Source organism: Onychomys torridus, chromosome 16, assembly GCF_903995425.1.
Source record: "Onychomys torridus chromosome 16, mOncTor1.1, whole genome shotgun sequence".
Lineage (NCBI taxonomy): Eukaryota > Metazoa > Chordata > Mammalia > Rodentia > Cricetidae > Onychomys > Onychomys torridus.
The window spans coordinates 47,494,590-47,520,345 of NC_050458.1; the positions used below are offsets into that span (position 1 = coordinate 47,494,590).

At 49.3% G+C, this 25,756-nt stretch overlaps 1 protein-coding gene across 5 annotated transcripts; it reads right to left on the minus strand.

Moving 5' to 3' along the window:
• Nucleotides 1–4,661: 4,661 nt before the first annotated feature.
• Nucleotides 4,662–18,641, minus strand: LOC118596793 (cytochrome P450 2D4). 5 transcript variants are annotated; one of them, XM_036207678.1, is made up of 11 exons: nucleotides 18,471–18,641; nucleotides 9,848–10,092; nucleotides 8,454–8,625; nucleotides 8,086–8,238; nucleotides 7,855–8,015; nucleotides 7,345–7,521; nucleotides 7,054–7,195; nucleotides 6,642–6,829; nucleotides 5,925–6,066; nucleotides 5,637–5,821; nucleotides 4,662–5,377 (listed from the first exon to the last, which is right to left on the minus strand). In XM_036207678.1, the coding sequence occupies exons 2-10, from the start codon at nucleotides 10,034–10,036 to the stop codon at nucleotides 5,643–5,645; spliced, it is 1,503 nt and encodes a 500-aa protein (XP_036063571.1). In that variant the 5' UTR covers nucleotides 10,037–10,092; nucleotides 18,471–18,641; the 3' UTR covers nucleotides 4,662–5,377; nucleotides 5,637–5,642. The 5 variants fall into 5 exon arrangements, with proteins under 5 accessions (XP_036063571.1, XP_036063573.1, XP_036063570.1 ...); XM_036207680.1 differs by lacking the exon at nucleotides 5,925–6,066; XM_036207677.1 differs by having other exon boundaries at nucleotides 4,662–5,821.
• Nucleotides 18,642–25,756: the final 7,115 nt, after the last annotated feature.

The window sequence follows — 25,756 nt, forward strand, 5'->3', positions numbered from 1 at the left end:
ATATAAGCGAACCCACAAATTCTAAAGGGCAATCATGCTATACTACTCAGACCCAGGGAGACTAAATAACAAGGAAGGCCTAAGGGGGTTCAGCACATGGATCTCCCTGGGAAGGGGAAATAGAATAATTTCAAGGGTGGACTGGGGGCAGGTGGGGATATGAACAGGAGGGGATATGAACAGGAGGGATCAGGTGGCAGGGTGAAGGTGTCCTGGGAGAGATGACTGGAACTGGGGGGCATTTCAAGGGTGAGCTAGAAACCTAGTGCAATGGAAACTCCCAGAAATCCACGAGGGTGACCCTAGGAAAGACTCCTAGTATTGGGGAATGCAGAGCCTGACCCGGCCATCTTCTATAACCAGACAAGGCTTCCAGTGGAGGGACTGGGGCACTAACTCAGCCACAAAACCCACAATTTATCCTGCCTGCAAGATGTGCTGGGCTAAAGATGGCACAGAACTTGTGGGAGTGGCCAACCAATGACTGGTCTAACTTGAGGCCCATTCCACAAGAGGGAGCCCATGCCTGACACTGCCTGGAGGGCCGGGAACTGGAGTCTTGGATAGAACCAAACACAGCCAGGGGGGAACAAAAAGATACTCTGCTATACTTGTAGACTAGAGCCTAGCGTAACTGTCATCAGAGAGTTTCATCCAGCAACTGATGGGAGCAGGTGCAGAGACCCACAGCCAAACATTAGGTGGAGCTCGGGGAATCCTATGGGAGAGGTGAGGAAGGATTGTAGGAGCCAGAGGTGTTAATGACACCACAGGAAAGTAGCCCAGAGTCTCCTAACCAGGGCTCTTAAGGGCTCACAGAGACTGAATGGACAACCAGGGAGCCTGTATCGGTTTGACCTAGGTCCTGTGTACTTATGTTACAGTTGTGTAGTGTGGTGTAATGTGAGATTGCTAACGATGGGAATGGGGGCTGTCTCTGACTTTTTTTTCCTCCTGCTTTTGGGATCCTTTTCCTCCTGCTGGGTTGCTTTATCCAGCCTTAATATGAGGGGATGTGCCCTGTCTTATTATAACTTGATATGCCATGTTTGGTTGATATCCCTGGGAGGCCTGCCCTTTTCTGAAGGGAAAGGAGGAAGAGGGGAGGTAGGGGGAGAGATTATTGTCAGGGACCCTAGGCTGGAAAATAAGGAGATCTGAGGTCTCTACCAGAATATCACCATCATGGATTCTCTTGAGATGCCGTGGACCACTGCAGGATATAGATGGGGGATTATGGGACAAGGAGGCCCTGGGGACTGGCTCAATCCAAAACTCCTAGCTTGAGTTGTCATCCTGGTAGGCCAGGGAGCTCTGTGTGGGGCTGAGAGATAGCAAACTTAGCATAATCAGGGAATGGGTCTGAATCCTGGCTCCCCCAAATTTCTGGGAGCCAGGCTACGGTTTCCCCATCTGTACCAGCTCTGACTCCTCCCATTGCTGGGCCCCTCTTCCTCATCCCAGGAAAGGGGAAATGTGGAACAGGAAGTTGGTGTATATCCATCTGGCGGGGTAGCTGCCCAATCCTGTTGTAACAAGTCTCTCCTTGTTCCCCATCTGTGACACCTGTCTGACCTGTCAGGGATACAGGTCCTTCCCTCCCAGACCCTCCTGAACTGGCAAGGAGAGGGAGAAATTCCAGGTAGCTAGAAGGCTTGACCTACCTGAGTGAGCCTCCCTTGACCTCCTACTTTCTTGTGTGTTGTCTGGAACTCTAGGCCACTTGCCTTAGCTGGCTACATACCTAACCTTTTAGCACTAATGACCAGTCCCCAGGCATTAGGGGGTCCTTGGTGCTGAGTGAATTTTTCTCTCAGCAAGTGACCCACAGGGCCCACCTGTCTGTGTTTTAGGGGCTTCTGTGGTAGAGAGCAAGGATGAAAGGTTCAGGGGCTGGGTCTTGCATTTCCTGAGAAAGTTCTGGCTGGGGTGGCTTGCAGCCTCTGACACCCCCAAAGCGAAGAACCACAAATGAGAAAGGACCCAGTAAAGCCTGTATCTGCTGCTTCTGAAAGCCCAACTGTCTTATTTTCAGGGTCCCAAAGCTGCCTTGGGATATTCACGCTCTCCCCACCAACTGCAGGGCCATACCTCCTGCTCTCTAACCTAGCGGGCATTCTTCAGTGATCCACAGGGGCCCAGGCCAGCCCTTTGACACAGTACTAGAGTCCAGATGTTGCTGAAATATGAGCTGTACCACTCCCAAGGGGAACAGTGGCAGGGACCCTAGCTGGAGTACTGCTGGCCCCTCTGGGGGGAATACGCCTCAGGCTCTCTACTCTAAATGTCTGTGCATTTTCTGTCTCAGAATGTGACTCAATGCACTAACGTGTCAGGGAAGCAGATGATGCTCAGGCACTCTTGGGCGCGAACCCTGTGCTCGGCTCAGCACAGTTGCTGTGTGATGAGGAGGTGTGACAGGCGGCAGAGCCGGCTCTCGGCAGGTGCACTAGTTACTCTGTCACAGTGGGTGCCAGGACAAAATACCCGGCAACAGAAACAGCAAGAAGGAAGGCTTTCTTTGCCTCTTGGTTTCAGGGTGTAGTTCAACTTGGCGGGGAAGGCCCAGCAGCAGAAGCATGGAGTAGCTGCTCACATTGCCTCTATAACCAGGAAGCAGAGAGAGATGGATTGCTGGTTCTCTACTCCCTTTCTCCTTTTTGATTCAGCCCTGCACCCAAGCCTATGGAAGGACCACATTGAGGGTGGTCCCTCCCACCACAGTTAATCTAGAAACTCCTCAGACATGCCTGGTGATTTGTCTCCTGGGTGATTCTAGAGCTTGACTTCTCTTCCTATGGCAGGCCTGTAGGTATCGGGGCTCATTCCTGTCTTCCCAAGTGTTAGATTATTTAAAAACAGCTGGAGGGAGAGAAAAGGAAGGAAGGAAGGAAGGAAGGCAGGCGAGCTTGGTCTGACCTTAGGCTACCCCAGTCTTCCTTCCATGGCCCACAACTTCCTGAAAGCTCACAGGCAGCGGCTGCTACTGTTGCTATGGCAATTCTGGCAGCAATGGCGATCATGAGGCCCACCTAAATCTAGGTTCTGACCTTAGGTGGGACCATGTTTATTCACAGAGAGGAGGCATCTTGTCATCCACATGTGTGGATGGCCAAAATGTCCACAGAAGGGATTTGATCTCTTACGGGGGTGGAAATGACTTCCATAGTCTGCAAGGGAAGCTGGGAAGTGTAGTCTTTCAGCAGGAAACTTTCATTCCAAACTCTGAGAGGATATGAAAAATGCAGGGCAGGGTGTTATAGCTGTTTCCTGCTGCAGAGGGTCTTTGTGGCAGGGATTGCTGTCTATGGGCTGGGTTCCAAGGCCTGAATGGCACTTCCATCATGGTGTCAGTTGTGCTAAGGCCTGGAGGCTGTTACATTTCCCACTGTTCTATGAGCATGAGTCAAATTGTGGACTCATCTGGGGACGGGGTTGTATTGTCTCATTAGCATGAATAGTTTAACAGAATTTGTGTTCTAAGTAGGCAGTTGAAGAATCAGGATCCTATAGTGAGAGCTAGGAGCAAAAGGATTAATGACCAGCCATGACCTTAAGTGTAGTAGTTAGCCAGGGGTCAAGAACAAATACTAGTACCAGTTGATTTTTTTAAAGGTTATTTTTGACAGTGGCTAAATCTTTTTAATTATTTCTGATTGGTTGGCATAGAAGTAACAAGTTTTTTTGTTGTTTGGTTTTCTGGTTTTATTTATGTATGTATGTATGTATGTATGTATGTATTTATTTGTGTTATATAGAGCCCTCCTTGTCTCATAAAGAGAAGGTCCAGTTCCTCTTCATTCTGAAGAACAACCTCGGCTAAAGAATCTAACTGGGCTTCCAGATTGGAAGCAGAATTTTTAGATGGCTCGAGTCTATGTTTAATTGAGTACTGAGCTTTTAAAAAGTTTTCTTTTTTTTTTTTTTGAGCTGAGGATCGAACCCAGGGCCTTGCACTTGCTAGGCAAGCGCTCTACCACTGAGCTAAATCCCCAACCCTTAAAAAGTTTTCATTCCCCATAACTAGGGCTAAAGTTTCAATTACAGGGGAGCCCATGGTACTTACCCCCACAAAGAGAGGAATGGGGACAGCTTGTTGTGCATGGGGAGGCCAAGAACCTAGATTTAGGTGGACCTCATGAACGCCATTACTGCCAGCATTGCCTGTGAGCCTTTGGGAGGTTGGGGGCCATGGAAGGAGGACTGGGGTAGTCAACAGGCCTGACAGAAACACAAAGAAAGACAACCAGGGGTAGCCAATACTCATTCATCCACCTAAGCAGCCCAGGGGAATCTGGTGATACCTCACATGGATCCCGGACACTGGATCATCAATGCTCCTTTATACTCTAACAGAAGGCACCTTAACCAAACTTACCTCCACAGGTAACGGACCAGGTGACTTCAGAATTTGTTTCCTTTTTGAGGTGGAGGTGTCAGACTCCTCTAAAACTTTAGGCAGTGATTGGTCAAAGGGAATAAACATAGGGCCCTGGATAGTCTTCAGGTTGTGCATCCCCTAGGAGTTCCTTGACCCCTGCACTCTTCCCTGCTCTGAGGGGATCTGAGACGTCCAGTGTCTCAAAGTTTGGTCTCTGGGGATCTTGGTGGAACCTCCAGAAACGTTGAGGGGTATCCACCACAGAAGACTACTCAGATACAAATTTAAGCCAATAGAAAGTCTTTATTAGCCGGTTGGCAACTACACTGGATTTCCAGGATCCCAGTGCAGTCCCGAGCCTTTCTCAGGGTGAGCTTTTAAGTACAAAAACCATATCATAGGTTGATAATATCAGTTAACAAGAACAGTTAGCCAGAAGCAGAGCCACAGAAGCCAAAAAGCAAGGTTAGTACAATTAGAGACTTTCCCAGAACTAAGAGGTGCTGTCAGTGTGTTCAGTTTTATGGCCTGAATGGTACTTCCATCATGGAAAAGGTTGTGCTAAGGTCTGGGAACCTGTTACGACACCGAGGTTTGCTGGTTCTACCAAGTCTGGTCTCAGAAGCACTGTGCAAAGGCCTGGACAGCAGTAACCCTGACAGGTCATAGAATTAGTGGTAACTAAGAAGCTTGGGAGGTAACCCCCTTCTGGACTCCCACAAAGCCTTTTAGGGAAGGACCTGGTACCTGATGGCTAACCTTGGACACTTAACCTGGCATATCACTTTCAGCCTCCCTGACTTCTCTACATCTCTGGGATGTCATAGAAGTTCAGTGAAAGATGTGATGATGTTCACTGAGCAGTTAGCCTCAGCTGTGTGGCAGGTGGAAGCGAGTCTGAAATGGGGGCTTCTAGGAGGAATCCCGCCCTTCCCTTCTATGTGACTTACACTGCCACCTATCAGCAGTCCAGGCCCTCCTTCCAGATGTTGGCATCTGAGTACAAACATGATCAATTTGGGTGAGAAATGTGAGGGCAGGGGAAAAGGTAGCTGTCATTCTCTGAGGTTTAACAGACCAGTCCTTCCACTGGGGTGAAATGGCCTTGTAAGAATAAGTAGGGGGTTGGGAATGTCCAAAGGGAGGCTGCTGAGGGCCATTACAGCCTGGAGATCTCACAGGGATGATTTAGTTCAGAGTGAAATGATTTATTGTACATTAGGACCCCAGCAGGGTAGTGAATGAGATTTCGTACCTCCTCTCAGCGGGGTAAAGCACAGAGCTGGTAGGGCGATGGGGTTGTCAGAGCACCAAAGATGCCCTGGTCGCTGGGCCGGGGCTGTCCTTCAGGCACTGAGAAGCTAAAGCGCTGCAGGAGGCAGGTGAAGAAGAGGAAGAGCTCCATGCGGGCCAGAGGCTCTCCCAGGCATGCTCTGCGGCCTGTGGGTGGGAGAGGGGCTCAGTCAGTCTGAGGCCTGATGGGTGCTCCACCCTCCAAGGTCCCCTGGGAAGAGACACGGAGCCAGGCACCCCCACCCAGCACCTGCAGAGAATGGCATGAAGGCCTCATGCTTCACAAAGCGGCCCTGGGCATCCAGAAAGTGTTCAGGATGGAACTGGAGGGGCTTCTCCCAGACAGTCTCATCCTTCAGCACGGAGGACAGGTTGGGGATGAGGGTCGTTCCCTGGCAAGGAGGCATGTGGTGTGAACATGGACCAGGATGGGGTCACCATGATCACATGCACAGATTCTCCCTCACCCACTTTAATGTAACCTCAGCCCTAGAGCTTCTCAGCCCTCTCTTTGATGCTGTGACAAGGGTAAGTGACAAGTGGCATATATGTTGTTTGTTTGTTTGTTTTGGTTTTGGTTTTCAGAGACAGGGTTTCTCTGAGTAGCATTGCACCTTTCCTGGAACTCACTTGGTAGCCCAGGCTGGCCTCGAACTCACAGAGATACGCCTGCCTCTGCCTCCCGAGTGCTGGCATTAAAGGCGTGCGCCACCACCGCCCGGCGTGACATATATAGGTAAACACACCATCACCTGTACTTGTAGCCATGTTTTAGCTTGCATGATTTTCTAGCTGGGGTTCTGGTGTACAATTCTTGTTACTGTTCCACTTCCCATATTCCCCAGGGGAAGCTGGTACTGTGGAGTTGAGAATTGGATAGCCCAGATTCCAGTCCTTCTTAACTGGGCAGCTCAGGCCACTAGCTGGCTGGTAACACTGACTGGATATTAGAGGGCCCCAGGCCAACCTTCGGGATGAGGAAGCCCTGCATTTCAATGTCACGAGATGTCTTGTGAGGCACACCAAGTGGGAGGATGTCACCAAATCGCTGCACCTCATGAATGACAGCATTGGTGTAGGGCATGGAGGCCTGGTCTGCCATCTCTGGACACCGTGCCTGGCCTATGACTTCATCGATCTCCTGTTGGACACGGCCTGGAGGGACAGCATCCCCTCAGTTAAGGAGACCCAGGCAGATAGATGCCCCTTATGCTTCTACTCTCTCTGTGTTAAACGCTGGGTCCATGGGAGAAAGTTGGCAATCACCCTTGCTGGAGTCTGGGTCAAGTCAGTGCTCGGAACCCCAAGTGTCCCAAGAAGGCTTAAGGAGTGTGCCTCTCTCCTCCTCCTTCTTTCTTCCCAGCCCCAGCCAGACTCACGCTGCACATCCGGGTGCAGGATCATGAGCAGCAGGGCCCAGGCCAGTGTGGTCGAAGAGGTCACCATCCCCGCCATGAACAAGTCAGCCACCACAATACGCAGGTTCTCATCATTGAAGCTGCTCTCAGGGTTCCCCTTGGCCTGGGCCAGGCAGAAAGGGTAGACTCAGTGGGAGAGGAAGTCCCTCAATGGCCTCCCATTGTCCCCAGCAGCCCAGGTGCTGAGTCTCTTGGTGATACACAGGATGGCAGCCCACAGCCCCTGGGCTCATGTTAACAGCTGCCCCTCACCTTCTCCACCTCCTCCAGGAAGGCATCCGTCAGGTCTCGGGGTGGCTGGGTAGGGTCCCGGGTTGTCTTGTGTTCAGTTAGCAGCTCATCCAGAATGGCCATGAAGGCCTTTTTCCCAGAGAAGACCTTGCCAGGCAGCCCTGGGATGTGCAGGAGTACCGGGAACACATTCAGGAACTGTGACCAGCAGAGAGACCAAGAGAGGGACCTGGGTGTTCCTGTGCTGTGGGTCCCAGCCTTCTCCAGGGTAGACTAGTGACGTAGTCCCTCCCAATGCCAGCCTCTAACCTTCCTTTTGGCCCTGAGTTTCCACAAGGGCTATCATACCGTGGAAATTTCCAACAGCCTCCATAGCCACTCACCACTTCCAAACACTTAGACTTCAGTCTATCCTGTCCCCTCCCATTGACGTTTGTCCAGCTCTTCCCAGAATGCCCTCTCCCGGATCATCTTCCTGAGAGGCCCCACTGTATGAAGTTATCTGGGTACAGACACCTCCGACCCCCTCACCATGGGCAGGAAGCCAGCTTCCTCCTCGAGAGTCTCTTTCAGCAAGTCCAGTAGCCTGATGAAGCGTGGGTCATCGTACTCAAAGCGGCAGGCATAGAGGAGGGATGCGATCACGTTACACACTGCTTTGTCCAGTAGAGCGTTAGGGCTCAAAGGACGTCCTGCGAGTGGAAACGCCGGTCAGGGTGTGTGTCGTCTATCTCCACTCGGACCCACCAGTCCATCACCTACCGGTATAGTCAGTGAAGGCAGCACAGAGGCATCTGGCCTCCTCAGTCACCCACTGCTCCAGTGACTTCTTGCCCAGGCCAAAGTGACGGAAGGTGGACACAGAGAATCGCCGCTGCTGACGCCAGGCAGGCCCGTACTGTGCTAGGACCACACCTGGAGGACCAAACTTAGGCCTGAGACCCAGGCCTCTTTTCTGCTCACGTCTCACTGGATCACTGCTATAAGATCCTTCCTCTGCCTTTCAGCCACCAGCCTCTGCTGTCTCTTTGTGCCTGTCCCTCCCCGGCAATTAGGTCCCAGACTGTCTCTGGTCCCAGAACCCTCTCTAGTCCCCACTCCCCACCACTTCTGTCACTTTCTGCATTTGCCTTGAGAGCGTGGTCCAAAGCCCAAGTGGTCATTGGTGTGCAGCAGTGGCCGGTCAGCAGTGTCCTCGCTGTATCTCACCAGTGCCTCACGCAGGGCTGTCAGCCCGTTCAGTACAACCACTGACTCAAAGGCCAGCTGGAGGCTGAACAGGTCCCCAAAGCGGCTTCGCAGCTGTAGGCAAGGAGTCAGTGCATTACTGGCAAGCCTGGATTCCTGTGCTTGCTTAGCTGGACTGGATGGGACCTGGCAGGGGAGGTCCAGTTGTGAGCCTCCCAGAAGGATGGAATCTGGTAGTATTTGTCTTGGGAACCGCCCTGGACTCTTATCAGTCACCCCACCATGACCTTGCAGGTCTGTATATCTGCCAGTGGGTCCCATGTCTAGATGAGGAGACTAAGGATCGTGGATGTAAGTGGGGAGTCTGAGAATCTGAGTGGGCAAAAGGGTGGAAGCAGCCGCTGCATCTTTCTCAACTTTGATTTCCTGGCAGAAATGCTGGTTCAGGATCTCAGCCTCTCCCACAGTCTCAAAATATTTCCCTCTGGTGGAATGAGAAGGAATGTGAGGTCTACATAACTTGATTTTCCTTTTATTTTTAGTGTGTGTGTGTGTGTGTGTGTGTGTGTGTGTGTGTGTGTGTGTGAGCCAAGGTCTCAGTATGTAGCCAGGGCTGGCTTGGAACTAGCTATGTAGGCCAAGATGGTATTGAATGCACAGAGATTTGCTTGCTTTTGCCTCCTCTGAGTGCTGGGATTAAAGGTCTGTGCCGCTGTGTTAGACTTTTTTCCTTTAAAAATTTTAGTGTTTTTTTATTCTTATTTTTATTTTTTAATTTATTTTTTGTTTTTTGGGGGTTTTTTTTTTTTTTTTCGAGACAGGGTTTCTCTGTGTAGCTTTGTGCCTTTTTCCTGGAGCTCACTTGGTAGCCCAGGCTGGCCTCGAACTCATAGAGATCCGCCTGGAACTCTGCCTCCCAAGTGCTGGGATTAGAGGCATGCATCACCGTGACACCTGGCTCTCAATTTTTGGTTTTAGAGATAGATTCATTATATACGTTAAGGTGGCCTGGAATTTATAACCCACCTGCCTTAGATTCCCAATTACAGGCATGTTGGAATTAGGACACAGTCCCAGCACCACTACCACCGACTATATTTTGTCATGTTAACTGGATCTCAAACTGGCTGTTAAGTCCCATCCCACCTCCTGGCCATTGCCTTTGGGAAGTTTAGGGTATCCTCAGGTTCTGCACCACTCTCCCCAAGAGAAGGAAGCCTCTTAACTTGCTTTCTCCTGGGAGCCAGCTCCTGTCCAGCATGTGGTTGCACTACCACCCACTGTGTTCTGATGGGGGTTCACCATGGCCTCTCCTGACCTCTAACAATTCTCTTACCTTTTGGAAGCCCGCTGGCATATTCTGGAAGTCCACCTGCATCAGGTTCCCAAGCACAGGCAAGGGCACAGGGCCTGGGGGGTAGCGGGCAGTCCAGCGCTGGCGCCGGTGCATCAGGTCCACCAGAAGCAGGAAGATGACCATGAATATGGCCACGGACCACAGCTCAGTCCCGGTCAGCAGCCTCATGGCTGCCCTGCTGCTCTCTTTCTCTGGAAACACCTCTTGGTCCTCACTCCAGCCACCTAGGACCAGGGAAAACAGTATTATCACACCCCAGGCACTCACCTGGCCCAGGCTGGTCTCTAGAAAGGAGCCAGTGCTGACCTTTGCCCTTTACCCTTTGCCCTCTGCCCTCTGCCTTCAAGCTAAGCTGCTGTGCTTTCAGAGTAGAATACAAGGAGGGGCAAGACAGGCCAGGGGCAATGGTAGCCTTGGATGTCCCTGTCCCCTAAGTCCTCAGGAGCTTATGCAGGGGAAGGGGACGGAAACCTGGGGGAACCATGGGAGCTTAGAATACTGGTTGTGCTTGTTGGGGTACTGGGAGCTCCAGGGGCAGATGACAGATGCACCCTCTGCTCAAGCACTTGGTCAAGAGGCGGTATACAGGCAGCAGAACTTAGAGAGGCTGCGGATACTGCCTCCATCTGGAGTGGGACTCTCCTGGAGGACTTTGCAGGTAGCGAGTGAGGGCCTGAATGACGCCACAGGACACTGGGCTGTGGGGCCAGGTGCCTGGAGTGGACCATGCAGGTGAGCGAGGGGCACTGGGAAGAGGGCAGTAGCTGATCGCTGGTATCAATGCACCAGGTACTCTAGGCAGAAGATGGTCAGGCCAGGCCGCAGACAGTGTTTCCCTGACCAGCAGCCCGCCCTATGGATGCCATGCTGACCCTAGGCACCTCAGGGCACACACGCAGCCTTCCACGCTCCAGATACCTGGCACAGGTAGGGCTCCTATCATATCCTGGGCATCTGAACATCCAGGGCTATACCCTTCTAAAGGAGCAGAGACTGACCTTTGTCCTCCGCTTTGAGTCACGCGGCTATGTTGTCTGTGCAGCCAGAAGAAACAGGCAGAGGCAGGGGCAGCTACAGAGGCCTTCCCCTCCCTCTCCCAGATACTTTCCCAGGGTAGGGAGGCGAACAGAACTTCTCCAACTTCCGATACTCCCGAGCCCCGGTTCCCCACAGAACCATGGTCTGGAGCTGGGTGTGGCGACTCACATCTGTAATCCCAGCATTTGGGTGGCTGAGGCCTGGAGGACTGCTGTGTGAGTCTAGCCTGAGCTACTGTGTGAGACCATGTCTCAAACAACAAAAAAGTTTGAAACCAAGCCCTGGCTTCTGCCCATTGGCTCACTCACACCCTTAATATGGTGCGGGCTTTTGCCAGCATGTCTTCGTTTTCCCTCAACGCACTTGCCCAACCCCGACTAGGCAAGCGCTCTACCACTGAGCTAAATCCCCAACCCTGGAGGCCCTTGTAGTCCAAGGGACCATGTGACAGGAAGCACGGGAGATGAGGGGGACTAACATTCATAAAAGTGTCAGAAAATACTTAAGGCATGACATTTTATCAAGAAGAGGGGGTCAGGCAAGATGGCTTAGTGGGTAAAGGCACTTTCCTCTAAACCTGACAATCTGAGTTTGACCCCAGGACCCACACAATGGAAGGAGATACTCGACTCCCATAAATTGTTCTCTGACCTCTTCATGGGTTCGTGCACGCCCACACACCTACAATGTAATTAAACCTTAGTTTTACTTTGGCTTATGGCTCTGGAGGCTCCAGGGCTCCCTCCTGGTGGTCAAGTCCTGACGGTATTTGTGATGCATTACATGACACGAAACAGGAAGCCTATGTGTGTGTGTGTGTGTGGGGGGTACTGTTCCTCTCCTAGACCAACTGGATTCAACCACAGGTCTACCCTAATGGCCTCATCTAAACTTATTTTCAAATAGTTATCCACTTTTAACTACCATAGAGGTAAGGCTTCCATCTCAGTACCCCACACAGGGATTAAATGACAGCACATGAAGCTTTAGGGGACACACGGCCTAGTGCAAGCTACAGACAGCTACTTCTGATAGGGTTGTGCCATTTTGTAAAGTTCCACATTGGTTGAACTCTGACAACTCCAATGACTGCAGGAATTTGGTTTTTAGAACTTAAGTAACTTGTTTGCCTAGGTTTTTCCTGCTTCACTGCCCCCCCAAGAATGGCTGGCCAGGAAACATGCTTATTGATCACCTGACCTTTCTGAACTGACCGTTCACTGGTTACCCCTAGCAATGGCCAACTGCAAGCCTAACTTAACGTAGATTTACCATCCCTCCTCCTTTCTCTAAAATGTGTAAGGAGGGACTGTCACTCTTCCACGTGGCCCTGATCTATCTCCTAGTCCCCACTGTGCAGCTGTCTATGGCATCAATAACCCAATAAATTTCTTACCTAAAAACCCCTCTGGCTCAGTGTTCCCAAGGAATCTCTTTCCTTGGCCTCAGACTGCATATGTGAGCCAGACTCACTGAGGTGCCTGATCATATAAGTCTGTGACTGGTTCAGTTCCCCACGTCTTCCCACATGCACAACACACCCTCCCACCCCCATCAACAACACACTGGGGCAGCACTGACATACTCCAGGCACACACCCACTCATGTGCTCAGACACACCCCAGTCAGATCTGTGAGGTGCCCAGCTGGTACTAAGAGCCCGGCTTCTGATGCCCAGACTGCCTTTCCTCGGGAGGCAGCACCCAGTGAGGCACTTGGCTCCACACACGGCTGGTCCCAGGAAGTCACATTGGAGTGTCAGAAAGCAGCAGCATCTCTAGCCACTTCTGGAGGGGCAATGTCACGCCTGCCTCTAATTGTCATTAGAAACCAGATGCTAATGCTGTTGATGGCCCTCACTATGTGAGGGCACAGTCCATCATGATGGGGCACCTCAAAGTCATGGTGGCGGGAAGCATGAGACAGCTGGTCCCCAACAACCAGTCAGTCAGCAGAAGGAGAGTCATACACAATCAGGTAGCAGGAGATGAACACAGATGCCCAGCTTGCTTTTATCCTTTTTATTCAGTCTGTGGCTCCAGTCCACAGGATGGTACCACCAACATCCGGGTAGATCTTCTTGCCTTACTTAAACCTCATTGGAAACTCCTCACAGAAACACTCAGAGAGGTGCATCCTAAGAGATTATAGGGGGCTGGGGAGAGGGCTCAGCGGTTGAGAGCACTGGCTGCTCTCCCCAAGGTCCTAAGTTCAATTCCTAGCAACCACATGGTGGCTCACAACCATCTATAATTTGATCTGGTGCCCTCTTCTGGCATGTAGGCAGAATACTGTATACATAATAAATTAATTTAAAAAAAGAAGAGATTATAGATGAGGTGAAGCTGAGAATTTAAATTCAGCACCACAGAGGAACTTCTTACACACACTATTAATGACTTCATCAAATTCTTTTGAGACAGGGTTTCTCTCTGTTACAGCCCTGACTGTTCTAGAACTTGCTCTGTACACCAGGCTGGCTCAAACTCACAGAGGTCCACTTGCCTCTGCCTCCTGAGTGCTGGGATTAGAGGCATGTACTTCTAAGGCGCCAGCTGCTCCATCACATTCCTAACTGGGCCTGCATTGCATGGAAGTTAGTATTTACAAAGGTTTCTGGATCACTGCGTTTCCTCTTCATTCTTAATTCCTGCCCCTCAGGGCATGGACCCTTGGCTGACCATCTCTGTGCTTACTGACTCTCACTTCTGACTCCCTATATCTGCTCTTGAGACTCTGAAGGGATTTACATTTTGGTTATTCATTTTCAACTACAGAATTTCTTTTGGTTTCTGCTCATTACTGGTATTTGTTAATACTTTCATCTTAATGGTACTATTTGTTTTAGGAGTATGGGTGAATGCTGGCAGGTATGTCTGTGTACCATGTACGTGCCTGGTGCCTGCAAAGGCCAAACAAAGATGTTGGATCCCCTGGAACTGGAGTTAACAGATAGTTGTGAGCTTTCACACAGGTGCTGGCAATTGATCCTGGATCCTCTGGAAGAACAGCCAGTGCTTTTAACCACAGAGCCATCTCTCCAGCTCCAATCTTTTACTTTTAAAAGACCAAAAGAAATTCTGTAGTTGAAAATGAATAACCAAAAGGTAAATCCCTTCAGAGTCTCAAGAGGTTGAGTGTCCCCAGAATGGGTACATGAGAAATCCCCCATGTGAGGGGACTGAGCGACCCTAGAGAGTCCATAGACTGGCAAGACACTTCCAATATGGGAAACCAAGCAATTCTAGAAAACACTGATCTACAATATACCCTTGTATCTTGGGGAGAAAAAGGATAAATGTGTCATTTTCTTCTGTAGCTGTATGGTTTCTGTGTTACCTGAACTGAAGATGTGTGCATTAGACTCCAGACAGACAGGAGACAGATGGTAAAGATAGCACACTCCTGCTTTCTGTCTGTCTCACCCTCCTGACCCAAGACAAAGGCCTAGAAGGTTTTTCCTTCTGGACAGTAGCTCCCCTCCCCCACCGGTCAACAAGTTCAAGACTGGGCTGGAAAACATGAACTACTTTGTTGGGTGGACTTTTAGGCGGTGCGGGTGCTTTTACCTCAACCCTGTTCCTTGTAAGCAATTCCTCAACCCACACTCCTCTTAGTAACCCCAGTAAAACCCCATTAGCTCATCGCTAATTACTTTGGTCTGTGTGCATTCCGCTTCTGGGGTGAACAGGTGTGTGTGTGTGTGTGTGTGTGTGTGTGTGTGTGTGTGTGTGTCTGAGTTGCATCTCCCCAGGAAAAAAACTGTTACACAACAGCTCTTCAGGAGGAATGACATCACACTGTGGGTCCAGGGCAATGGCCACTGATGGTATAGGGAATTAGAAAGTCGTGGGTTTGCCTCCCAGCTGGAGCGTCACTGCATGGATGTCCGTGATATTATTTAGAGGCAGGTTCTCTGAAGAATCAAGGAGCACAGGTTCTTGAACTGAACCAGTGGACAAGCATCACAGCTTGGCTGGGCTCCTGAGTGGTGTCTCCCTATCCCACAGGCCCCGGTTCAGTCTGCTACATGCTACTCATCTAACTGGATGGCCAAAACCCAGTCCAGACGTCTCTCATCCCCTTGAACCTTGAATGCTTTGCAAATACTACTTATTGCACGCTTGCAGGAAGCTCCCAGGCCCACTATCTCTGTTAATCATCAAAATTTCCAGAAAAGTCTGTGACCCAGACCCATCACTGTCCACCCCAGCCCCACTCGAATAAAGATCATATTTCTCTGTACCATCTGTACAAATTTGCAAGTCAGTGAGATTAACATTAGCTTCCCATACTCCTAACCTAAAAAGCTCACCGCCTCTAAACCAGATTATGGCTGTCTGTGGCCAAGAGACATTCCATTGGCCTTTTATGAAAACGCCTTGTTTGTGGGCAGAGATCCAAACAGGAAGAAAGCATCCTTTGTTGAATTCCAATCAACACCGCCGAGTAGAAATCACAGCGCCAAGGGAGAAAGCTCAAGTTGCTCAAGTTCCACTCCCCGTGTCCTCTCTCCCCCCTCGGCCCCCACCCTCCCTCCCTTGTTTCCGACAGCTGCATGGTGACCTTGAAGAAGTCACTTAGAAACTCTGGCTGCTTCCCAGGCTTCGAGAACCGGGTCTGCACTGTTGTTGCCCTGGATGACAGGTAATGTGGCCGAGTCGGTACAGAGCACATACACACTGCACACAAATCTGTCTGTCCCTGCAAAGGGTGAGGCTGTTGTTCTTAATTCACTAAGCGCCTCTCCCCTGAAATACCAACAGATTAGAACTCTTCCAAATCCGAAAATCAAGGTGACCCCTGTATCTAGTCTAGCTATGTCAACCATCCCGGCCTCTTTCTCTTTGAAGGAAAAATCCAAACACAGGAACTGAATCTGGATTCAGAGGGCATTAACAGTTATTGAATACATTACTTCACACACACACTTTTAACCAAGCACTAACGATACCTCCTTGTAGTAGCACTGCTGTCCCATCCAACAGGTAGACCTCACAGGTCAAGAACCCCAAGGTGGTGACAAGAAACGTGTTCAGGAAGATGATCCAATGTTGCCAAAATGCATCACAACCGCTTTATGGAAAGGATCAGAATGTCATTGGCCCTCTTCGCCACATTGCATGGTTTCCCATTGATGTTGCTATGTCTAGAGTCAAGGGAAATTGGATGCTATGCACACAGCAGGCACAGGTCTTCACCTGGCCTAAATGTAGCTCTTCACCTATCACAGATGTGGCCATCAAGGCTCTGGGAAGGCACCTGCCTTGTCAGCCAGTTTCAAAATGACAGAATGGGACCTCCTGTGTGGTCTGTCAACCCTGCACCTCGGCAGCATGGTCCCAGGATCCTACTTCTAAACCCCAGAGGGTAGCCTGATGAGTTACAGACCAGGCTAGGCAGTGAGTGACAAGACCCAGGAGGGTCCCAGGCTGGGGTTTCAGATGAGTGTCTTCCCTGAGTAAGCAGCCCTGCTGGAGCAGAGGGGATACAGGGCTTCTTCTACTGTGTGGCATGATACTCCAATGCTCCCACCAACCCCCTCTCCACCAAGAGGCTACATATGGGAGAGCTCTGATCGGGCAGAGAGAGGGACAGAAGCCCGTGTGTGGTGTTCTAGAAACTGGAGCACTTCCATTTTAATAGTCTATTTCCAAGTACCCTTGTGGGGGCACAAGACATATCCCAGCACAACCTCCGGACAGGCCTCTTCTCCCCACGGTAGGACACAGCCTCCCACTGAGCACCCCAGTGCCGCCTTCTCACAAGCCTGTCTATGTTCAGGGCATAGGCAGCATCATAAAATGTCAAGACACTAACATTCACATCCCCCAAACTGTATCTTCTATGAGTAAAGAGACGACCCTGCCCTTTGAACAGTATTTCTGACAGTGGAGACAAATTTCACAGGGCATGTCTTTTCTCTCCCTCTTAGACAGCTGAACAGGGTGAGGGGTTGGTGTTTTGTAGCTGAGCAAGAAAGTACTTGGACCTAACAGTCTCAAAGCCGTAACCTCTAATTCATCACTAGCATGAACTTGCCAACTGTGCCCTAGAGCTTAGAGATCACACATGGAGCATTCAAACCAGGCAAGCTAACAGTGTAAAGGCCTAACAGAGAGCACCCCGGCCATGACCCGCTTCAGTCACTGCCAACACGGGCCGCTGGGGCTTTTGGAAAACACTCCATTCACTCCCTCTTGAAACATTTTGTTCAGTAAGAATTGTTACAAAACTTCTTGTTCTTAGAAGAATTATCTGTGCACTCCATGTTTGTTCTCAGGATCAAGCCAAATGGGGGACAGCTGCTTTTCCATCCTCCGTGGGGCCTGAGTCTAACTTTCCAGATCCCACAGACACAGCCCCGCAGGAAAAAAAAAAAAAAAAAAAAAGACTCCAACCCCTTTACATCCTCAGGGCTGGGAGCAGAAATACTTGAAAAACTTCAGGGTTAAAATTCACATGGTAGCTTGTAATATCAGCATTTGGGAGACTGAGGCAGGAGAACAGTATGGATTTCGAGGCCAGCCTGGGCTGCAGTATGAACTCTGTCTCCATAACACAAAACAAACAAGTGAAAAGAAACCGAATCTCTAGGACCTTCTGTCACTAACCGATGATAGAATTCTAAGACTCTAGAGATGAGATGCGTGCTTGACTGTTTCAGGGGGGAATGTACCAGTGTCTGCTGCTGACTTGACACCCCAACAAGAACAGGATGGGCCGCCTGGGTGCAGGTAACCATGGTAAAGAACAGCAGGATATTAACTGTGCATTCTAGTTGGTGGTCTGTGGTCGTGGACTGTAAAACTCCTTGTATGCTCAACGTAGAATTTCTTGTTTTCTTTGCTTTTTCTTGTTTGTTTTGAGACAAGGTCTCACTATGTAGTTCTGGCTGTCCTGAAACTCACAGAGATCGTCTTGGCCCTGCCTCCAAGTGCTGGGATTTTGGCTCAGCGTAGATTTCTTTTAGTTTTTCCCTAGTTAAATGGGAGTGGGTCCTCAAAGAGGCCCAGTCACCGACAACAACATTCAGCTGCAGAGGGTCCACTCACCAGCCCCATCCTAACTTCCCAACCTTCGCTCAAGCCCAGGGCAAGAAGCAGAGTCTGTGGAGAGAGGGCTGATTTGCTTAGGTACTGCGGTGCCCACCAGGCCCAGAATACACTCCAAAGGGCAAGTTATGCAAAGGCCCAGGGTCAGGTCTCCACCCTGCTCGCTGCAGGACAGAGGTCCTCAGCCCTGAGGCCTGGCTACACGGGGATTCCTGGGCTTTGTGACTTCTGGCGTGAGCCCCAGGAACCTGCTCTTTCTTAGGCCCAGGGTGGTTCTGGCATCTTAGCCTCAGCCTGGGACAACCAAAACTGCTTACTCCAACCTCCTTCAAGGGACAAAAGGCCCTGGGGTTCCCATCTGCTCACTCCAGCGGGGAGCAGCAGCCTGCCCACAGGGGAGGGACTGGCCCGCTCCAGTGCCAAGGTCGCCCCCGCGCAGGGCTGGGGTGGGGGACCGCCTCGCACCTCTCCCCCCAGCAGAGGAGCAGACTCGCAAGCCCCGCCTTTACCGGTGCGTTCTGAAGCCCAGCCAGGAGAGGCAAGAGGTGTCGGGAGCCCAGCAGGAACCGGAGGAGGATCCCTGAGGAGGAAGAAGAGCTCGGGGCAGGATCCACTCAGAGGAGGAGGGGGTGCTGTGAGGAGCAGCAACTCTGAAGAGGAGGGCACTGGAGGAGGAGGGGACACTCTGAGGAGGAGGATCCACCCCGGGGAGGTGGGGACGCTCGGAGGAGGAGGAGTTTGAAGGACGCCTTCCTTGGAAGAGGATCTGAAATGAGGGGAGCTCTAAGGAAGAGGCCTCAACCCTGACAGGTCTGAGGTTCGAACTCCCCGCTCCTCAGTCTCTCCCAGCAGGCAGAGCCCGCTCCAGACTTATTAGCTTGTGCTCCCAGAGGGGTCCAGGCTTACAGTGGGCCACAGATGGTTCTGGAGGGCACTGTAGACAGAGGGCACTGCAGTGAGAATTAACAAACAAACAAACAAACAAACAAAAAACCAACACTATAGAGAAGCATTCATCCTTTACACACAAGAGAACCGTGATGAGATTAACAGTTAACTTCCCATCAGAGACTGTGGAGATCAGAAAATACAGGATAACATATGCAAATCCTGAAGAATGTCATCCAAATTTTGTCAAGAAAAATGATCCTTCAGGAATTAAGGAAAACGCAGGACATTTCCAGAAAAAAAGCTGAAGGGAATCACTATCAGTGGACTTGCCTTACAAGGCATGGCAGAGGGCGTTCTCCAGGCTGAAATGAGATGATGTGAGCAGTTGACTCAAAGTCAGAGAGGTGAGCACAGGTGAGCACTGTAACAATGCCATAAATAAAAGTGTCAGCGTGCGCCAGGGTTGCAGTTCCTTTCTTTTTTGCCTGTATGGCTGCAAACACCACTGCATAAAACAATAATTACAAATCCGTGTTCACAAGTATAAAATGTATAGATATGCAATCTGTGGCAATAATCATAGGATAGTAGGGACAGAGATGAAATGCACAGTTTGTATACTACAGAAAGTGAATTGATACTCAGACAAGGTTTTTGTAAGTTCAAGGCGTACATAACGCCTAGAAGCTCACTGGCCAGCTCTCCTGAGTGTGTATTGTGGCAGAAACAGCAAGCAAGACTCATGCCCCAACAAGGTGAAAGATGAGACCCGAACCCCAGAAGTTATCCTCTGACCTCTATATTCACTCAGGGGCATGTCCTCTCCCCACCCCATTATACACCCTAATAATGAGGGTTTTTTTTTGTTTTTTGTTTTGTTTTTGTTTTTTTCTTTATTTTATTATGTATACAGAAGAGGGCACCAGATCTCATTACAGATGGTTGTGAGCCACCATGTGGGTGCTGAGAGTTGAACTCAGGACCTCTGGAAGAGCAGTCAGTGCTCTTAACCTCTGAGCCATCTCTCCAGCCCTAATAATGAGTTTTAAAAGATGTTAGCTGGGCGGTGACACACGCCTTTAATCCCAGCACTCGGGAGGCAGAGCCAAGCGGACCTCTGTGAGTTCGAGGCCAGCCTGGGCTACAGAGTGAGTTCTAGAAAAGGTGCAAAGCTACACAGAGAAACCCTGTCTCAAAAAAAAAAAAAAAGAAAAAGAAAAAAGATGTTGACTTAATCCCTGAGGTAAAGAATGAAAAGCAAATAAAATGTACAAAGGTGAAAAGAAAATCAAAGAGGAACACCGAGAAGTGACGGAGGGCAGGGACAGGGCCCAAAGGGAATGCAGAAATAAACAAGTGAAGAGGAAGGGGAAGTGGCCGCGCTTGCTCCCTATTGCTGTGATGGGAACACTTGGACCAGAAGAGACTCTAGGGAGGTAAGAGTCGATGTCAGCTTACACTTCCAGGTCACAGGCCATCAATAAGGGAAGGCGGGGCAGCAGCTGAAGCAGAAACCAGAGGGTGCTGCACACTAGCTTGCTCACAGGCATGTGCTTAGCTAGCTTTCTCATCCAGCCCAGGGCTTCCTGCCCAGGGAATGATGCCACCTATGTTGGATGGGCCTTGGTTTATCAATTAACAATGACAATAAACACACACACACACACACACACACACACACACACACAAAAGCCCACAGCCCATATGATCCAGACTTCTCTCAGTGGAGACTCCTTTCTCAGGTGACTCTAGACTGTATCAAGTTCACAGCTGAAGCTAAGAGAGCAAGGATTTCCTCTCAGTAATTAATTGAGGATTAATTGAAGTGCACCCGAGGTAAACCCTCTTATTGAAAGCAGAGATTGGTAAGTTGGTTAAGAAATGAGATCCATGTGGATGCCAGTTTCAGGACAGCCATCAGATAAAATGAAATAAAGAAGTTGAAATTAGAAATATAGGAAAATATATTCTATGCAAAAAGTAACCAAAGCAAGATGGCTGTATTGCAGTCTAATAGACGATTAAAAATTTAGGGCAGGAAGACGATATAACAATTACAAACACACAGTCACACACTACATACTGATGAAAGTCCAGAACAGATGGTCTAGAGGCTTATGGTCCTATAAGATTATATCACCAGGTGACATCACAGCCATCTTGGTTTCTGTAAATACACTACCGTGTCTGCACAATAACGCGATGTGGAGATAATGCAGTTCCCAGACCAATTGCATCCATAAATGAATCTGATTGTGTCCAGGGAACAGGAGAGACCAAAGCAGACAGGGTAAAAGGGAAATATCCAAAGGAAGAGATCGCCCTATAGTCATAGATGAGGGTTTGATAGCTGACTGTCAACAGTGAACAGAAAACCGCACAGAAGCTCCTTGAGGAAATTTAGGATGTGAACCAGTTAGTGCAGGACTGTGAATCAGCAGGACCTGCTAGACACAGAGAGACCCTCGATGGCCTCAGCACATGCACACAGCCAAGAGCACAGGATCATTCTTCTGGATGATCACACGTTAGGCCAAATTCATGTTCAATACCCCTTTAAAAACTGGAGTCTTCTGGTTGGGCATGGGGGCATATGCCTGAAGGCTACTGCAGAAGGATTGCTGCAAGTGTGTGGCATTTACTGAGCTATGTAGTGAGACCCCCCCCCCAATCACACACATACACATGCAGCCATAAACAGGATCTTTCCTGCTACTGTGGAATGAGCAGAGAAATCTACACATTAGCAGTGAAATGGAAACTGGACAAGCATGTGGATATTAGCAATAATTCTCACAAACAACCAGAGGGTCAAAATGCACATACAATCAGACAACAACCCGAGGTGATGATCACAGCAGCTTCATTCATAGTAGCTAAAGGAGTAAACATAGTGTCTACTGATAGTTGAGTCCATTACAAAAGAAAAGAGCTGTAATCTCTAGATCACAGAGCTCCCAGAACCAAATCATAAAATACATTTTTTCCTTATTTTTTTAAAAAGATTTATTTATTTATTGTTTATAGTGTTCTGCCTGCATGTATTCCTACAAGTCAGAAGAGGGCACCAGATCTCATTACAGATGGTTGTGAGCCACCATGTGGTTGCTGGGAATTGAACTCAGGACCTCTGGAAGAACAGTCAGTGCTCTTAACCTGTGAGCCATCTCTCCAGCCCCCCTTATTTATTTATTTATTTTATTTATTTTTTGGAGCTGAGGATCGAACCCAGGGCTTTGCGTTTGCTAGGCAAGCGCTCTACCACTGAGCTAAATACCCAACCCCATATTTTTTTAAAGATGTATTTTAGTTTAATTTATTTATACCTGTATGTGTCTGTGGGACATGTGTCTGTGTGCCTGCCACATGTGTGTGGGTGCCTAGTGTCCCCTAAGAAAAGGATGTTGGATCCCCTGGAGCTGGAGCTATAGGCACTAATGAGTCCCCAATGTAGGTGAAGGGGATGGAACCCAGGTCCTCTGGGGGAGCAGCAAGAGCTCTTAAACCTTGAGCCATCTCCCCAGCCAGTATAAGCTCTAAAAAAATGTACACATACCTATGATGTTTGTTTTATTGATCAGGCACATCAAGAGATTAACAGTAATAACTAATGACAAGTTTAACAAAATACAGTTCTTAAATGTGGAATCCATCTCTCAGATATCTCACTGCACCCACACAATACTACATAGGGTGCTGCGGGATGATGCAAGGCTGATGAGCTGGACTGAGGAGAAGAGCATGGGTGTTGTGATCTAGCATCAGGACATCGTCACCTTCCTCCTTGAACACAAGGACTGAGATATTACAGAGGCAGATCCAGTCACACAAACCCTTCTGATGTCCCTAATAACATGAACATGTAGGACAAAGACACCCTTATGTTCCCAACCTACGTGGATGGCGAAGAATGTGAGAAGAAATTTAGTCAGACTCCTCCGAACGGCACACGATTCCAAAGCTGAGAATTGCTCATTTCTGGAACTTTCCAGGTCATGTTTTTGGACCGTGGTTATCTACTGTAATTGACACCAGAGGAAGACCAGTGAGTCCTGGGTGAGCACTCGTACAGTGCTAATTAGTACAGTGGACGATTGTTCAGCTTAAAGGAGCTAGTGTGATGCCTGCTGAGCACGAAGCCTGAAGACTTAAGTTAGTCACAGACAGTGCATGATCGCATTTGTCACATCATAGAAACAGAAGGCAGGATGATGGGTGCTGGGGCTGGGCAGAGGAGAGAATGGGGTGCTACTGTCCTGGGGTGCAGAGCTTCAGTTTTAGCAGATAAAGTGATCTGGGAAGGGATTGTGGTGGTGGGGATGACGTGATACCCCTGAGCTGTACTCCGCAGATGGAGAGGATGAACTGTGGTGTGGCATGCTGGAGCATGCTGGGTGAGCATGCATAAGGCCTCGGGGTCAGTTCCCAACACCATGAGAAATAGAACGGTAAGGTTGGTAAATATTAGTGATGCCTAACCAAAATAAAACAAAAAAGACTCACAGACAAATGTTTCAGTTTGCCTTGCATGCCAAGAAGCGTGGCTAGGGTAGTAGAGTGACCTCAGCTTGCGCAGTTCTGTTCTGCACATTCCAGGACAAGAGTTGAGTGCCATTAGCCTGTGGGGAGACCTTGCTGAGAGCCTAGAACATGCTGAAAGCAGTGTCTCTGCACAGCTGGGGCTGAGGGCCGTGTGGCCCCGTTTACATCAGGAACAGGGTTTAGGCAAGTGACCTCCATTGCTTGATTCTGACTTGGAGGGTGTGGAGACTGAGGTCATCCATGGGGTGCTCCTCAAAACCATGCTCATGCCTACGGGGCCCCCAAACATCTGGACAGTGAGGCTCTGTTTGCTTAACTGTGAGTGATGTCCTCAGCCTCAGCCACACTTGGTGGCTGGGAGTCCCTATGTCCAGCACCCTGACACATGTGACAGACAGCTGGGGTGTGTCCGATCCCCTGAGCTCTGCTGTCACTTTCCCTGCTGCTGCTTCTCTTCCCCGTCCTCTCCCTGCAGTCACCTCTGTGGGGACAGCAGCCTTCCCAGCTCTGGGAGCCTTTCCAGGCGCTCACACACCTCAGAGGCCCATGATGATTCATAGAAGCAGCCTATTACACCTGTCTCTGAGACCCACGGAATCCCGCCCTCTGCCTGCAGTTGTCACCAACCCAGTCACCACTGATGGCTCTTTATGTGTGACATGGGTGACAGAGGGTCAGCTGTCACTCCTGAATTCCAGTATGCCTCTCCTTTCTCCTTTCTCCTTTTTCCTCCCTCCCTCCCTCCCCTCCTTTCTTCCTTCCTTCCTTCTCTCCCTCCCTCTCTTCCTCTAGTTTTGCTTTAGTTTTATGAGGCAGTCTCCTGGTTACATAGTCCAAGATAACTTAGACTTTCCTTTATATCCCGGGATATCCACACACATGTGTAATCCTCCTGCTTGAGGCTTCCAAGTGCTGAAACCGCAGGCCTGTGCCAGTGTCTAGGCTCAGCACACCCTTTTCTCACAGCGTTAGTTGTCCCTTGGAAAGGGAGGAGGCAAGTGGTAAAGGTCGTCTGGAGACTGTTGTCTGAGGAGCCAGAAGAGACAGGGATTGAGACTTGTTGTTTGATTGTACTCTTTGGTCTTTGTGTGGAGGGGCCTGCCACGCAGCTCCCAATTAAATCACTCCTGGAGGCTTATTCTTAATTATAAATACCTGGCCTCAGCTTGGCTTGTTACTCGCCAGCTTTCCTTAACTTTAAATTCTCCCATTTATCTTTTGTTTCTGGCCTTTCTTATTTCTGTAATCTTACTTTTACTCCGTAGTGTAGTTAGAGTTTTCCTGTCTGGCCCACAGTCAGGACAAATCTCTCTTACCCGCCAGTCCCACAGTCGCTCAGACCCAACCAAGAAAGCACAGAGACTTATATTGCTTATAAACTGTATGGCCGTGGCAGGCTGCTTGTTATCTACCTTTTCTATCTTAAATTAACCCATTTTTGTTAATCTATACTTTGCCACATGGCGTGTGGCTTACCAGTGTCTTTACATGTTGCTTTTCATGGCGGCGGCTGGCGGTGTCTCTCCCCAGCCTTCTACATCCCAGAATTCTCTTCTCTCTTGTCCCGCCTATACTTCCTGCCTGACCACTAGCCAATCAGAACTTTATTTACACAGAGCGATATCCACAGCACTTCCCCTTTTCTTTCTTTTTTTTTTTTAAGGAAGGTTTTAACTTTTACATAGTACAATTACATATAACAAAACAATTATCAAGCAAGAATTACAGTTACAATATTAAAGAAGATACCCTATCTATCTTATATTTGTGAGTCTAAGGTTTTATATCTAACTTATCTTTTATCATAACTGAGGAAATTATAACTATCTAGTCTTCAACCACATCAAAGACCTCAGAAGGATATAACATTACCTGAGAACCGGGAGAAGGATGTGAGCATTTTTCGGGAGTCTTGCAGGGTAGACAGAGACAGCTGGCAGCCTGGACAGTCACCTAATGTTCCTTTGTAAAGTTGGGGCATCTGACTTCAGCCCACAGGGCTAGAGTCTCTCGGTCATTTCTCTCAGTGTCCTGTAGAATGTCTGGCAGTTTCCTCTGCGAAGCAGGAACCTGAAGGACCATTTTGTCAAGCAAAGTTTAGTGGTCACCTTTCTATGGGTCCTGTATGTCCAGTCGATCAAGCAGTCCAGGCAAGAACAGTTTCTTGTCCAAATGGCTATTTTTGTCAAAGTGAAGATAAAATATGAAGTGTCTTTAATGCCCATTCTCCTCTCTGAAGTAAATTGGTGTTGCCAGGAGCAGACATGTCTCACTGTCTAGAAAGTCTAAATTTTAAAAATATTTTAAATGCCATATTCTGAAGGTCTTTGAAGTATTTGAAGATTATCTATCTGAAATATCT

Coding starts and splice junctions, on each gene's coding strand:
- LOC118596793 (XM_036207678.1), bottom strand. CDS start 10,036: ATGAGGCTGCTGACCGGGACTGAGCTGTGGTCCGTGGCCATATTCATG. Junction 8,016..8,085: donor TGCCTTCACTGACTATACCG/GTAGGTGATGGA, acceptor TTCCACTCGCAG/GACGTCCTTTGAGCCCTAAC. Junction 6,830..7,053: donor CCTGCACCCGGATGTGCAGC/GTGAGTCTGGCT, acceptor CTGTCCCTCCAG/GCCGTGTCCAACAGGAGATC.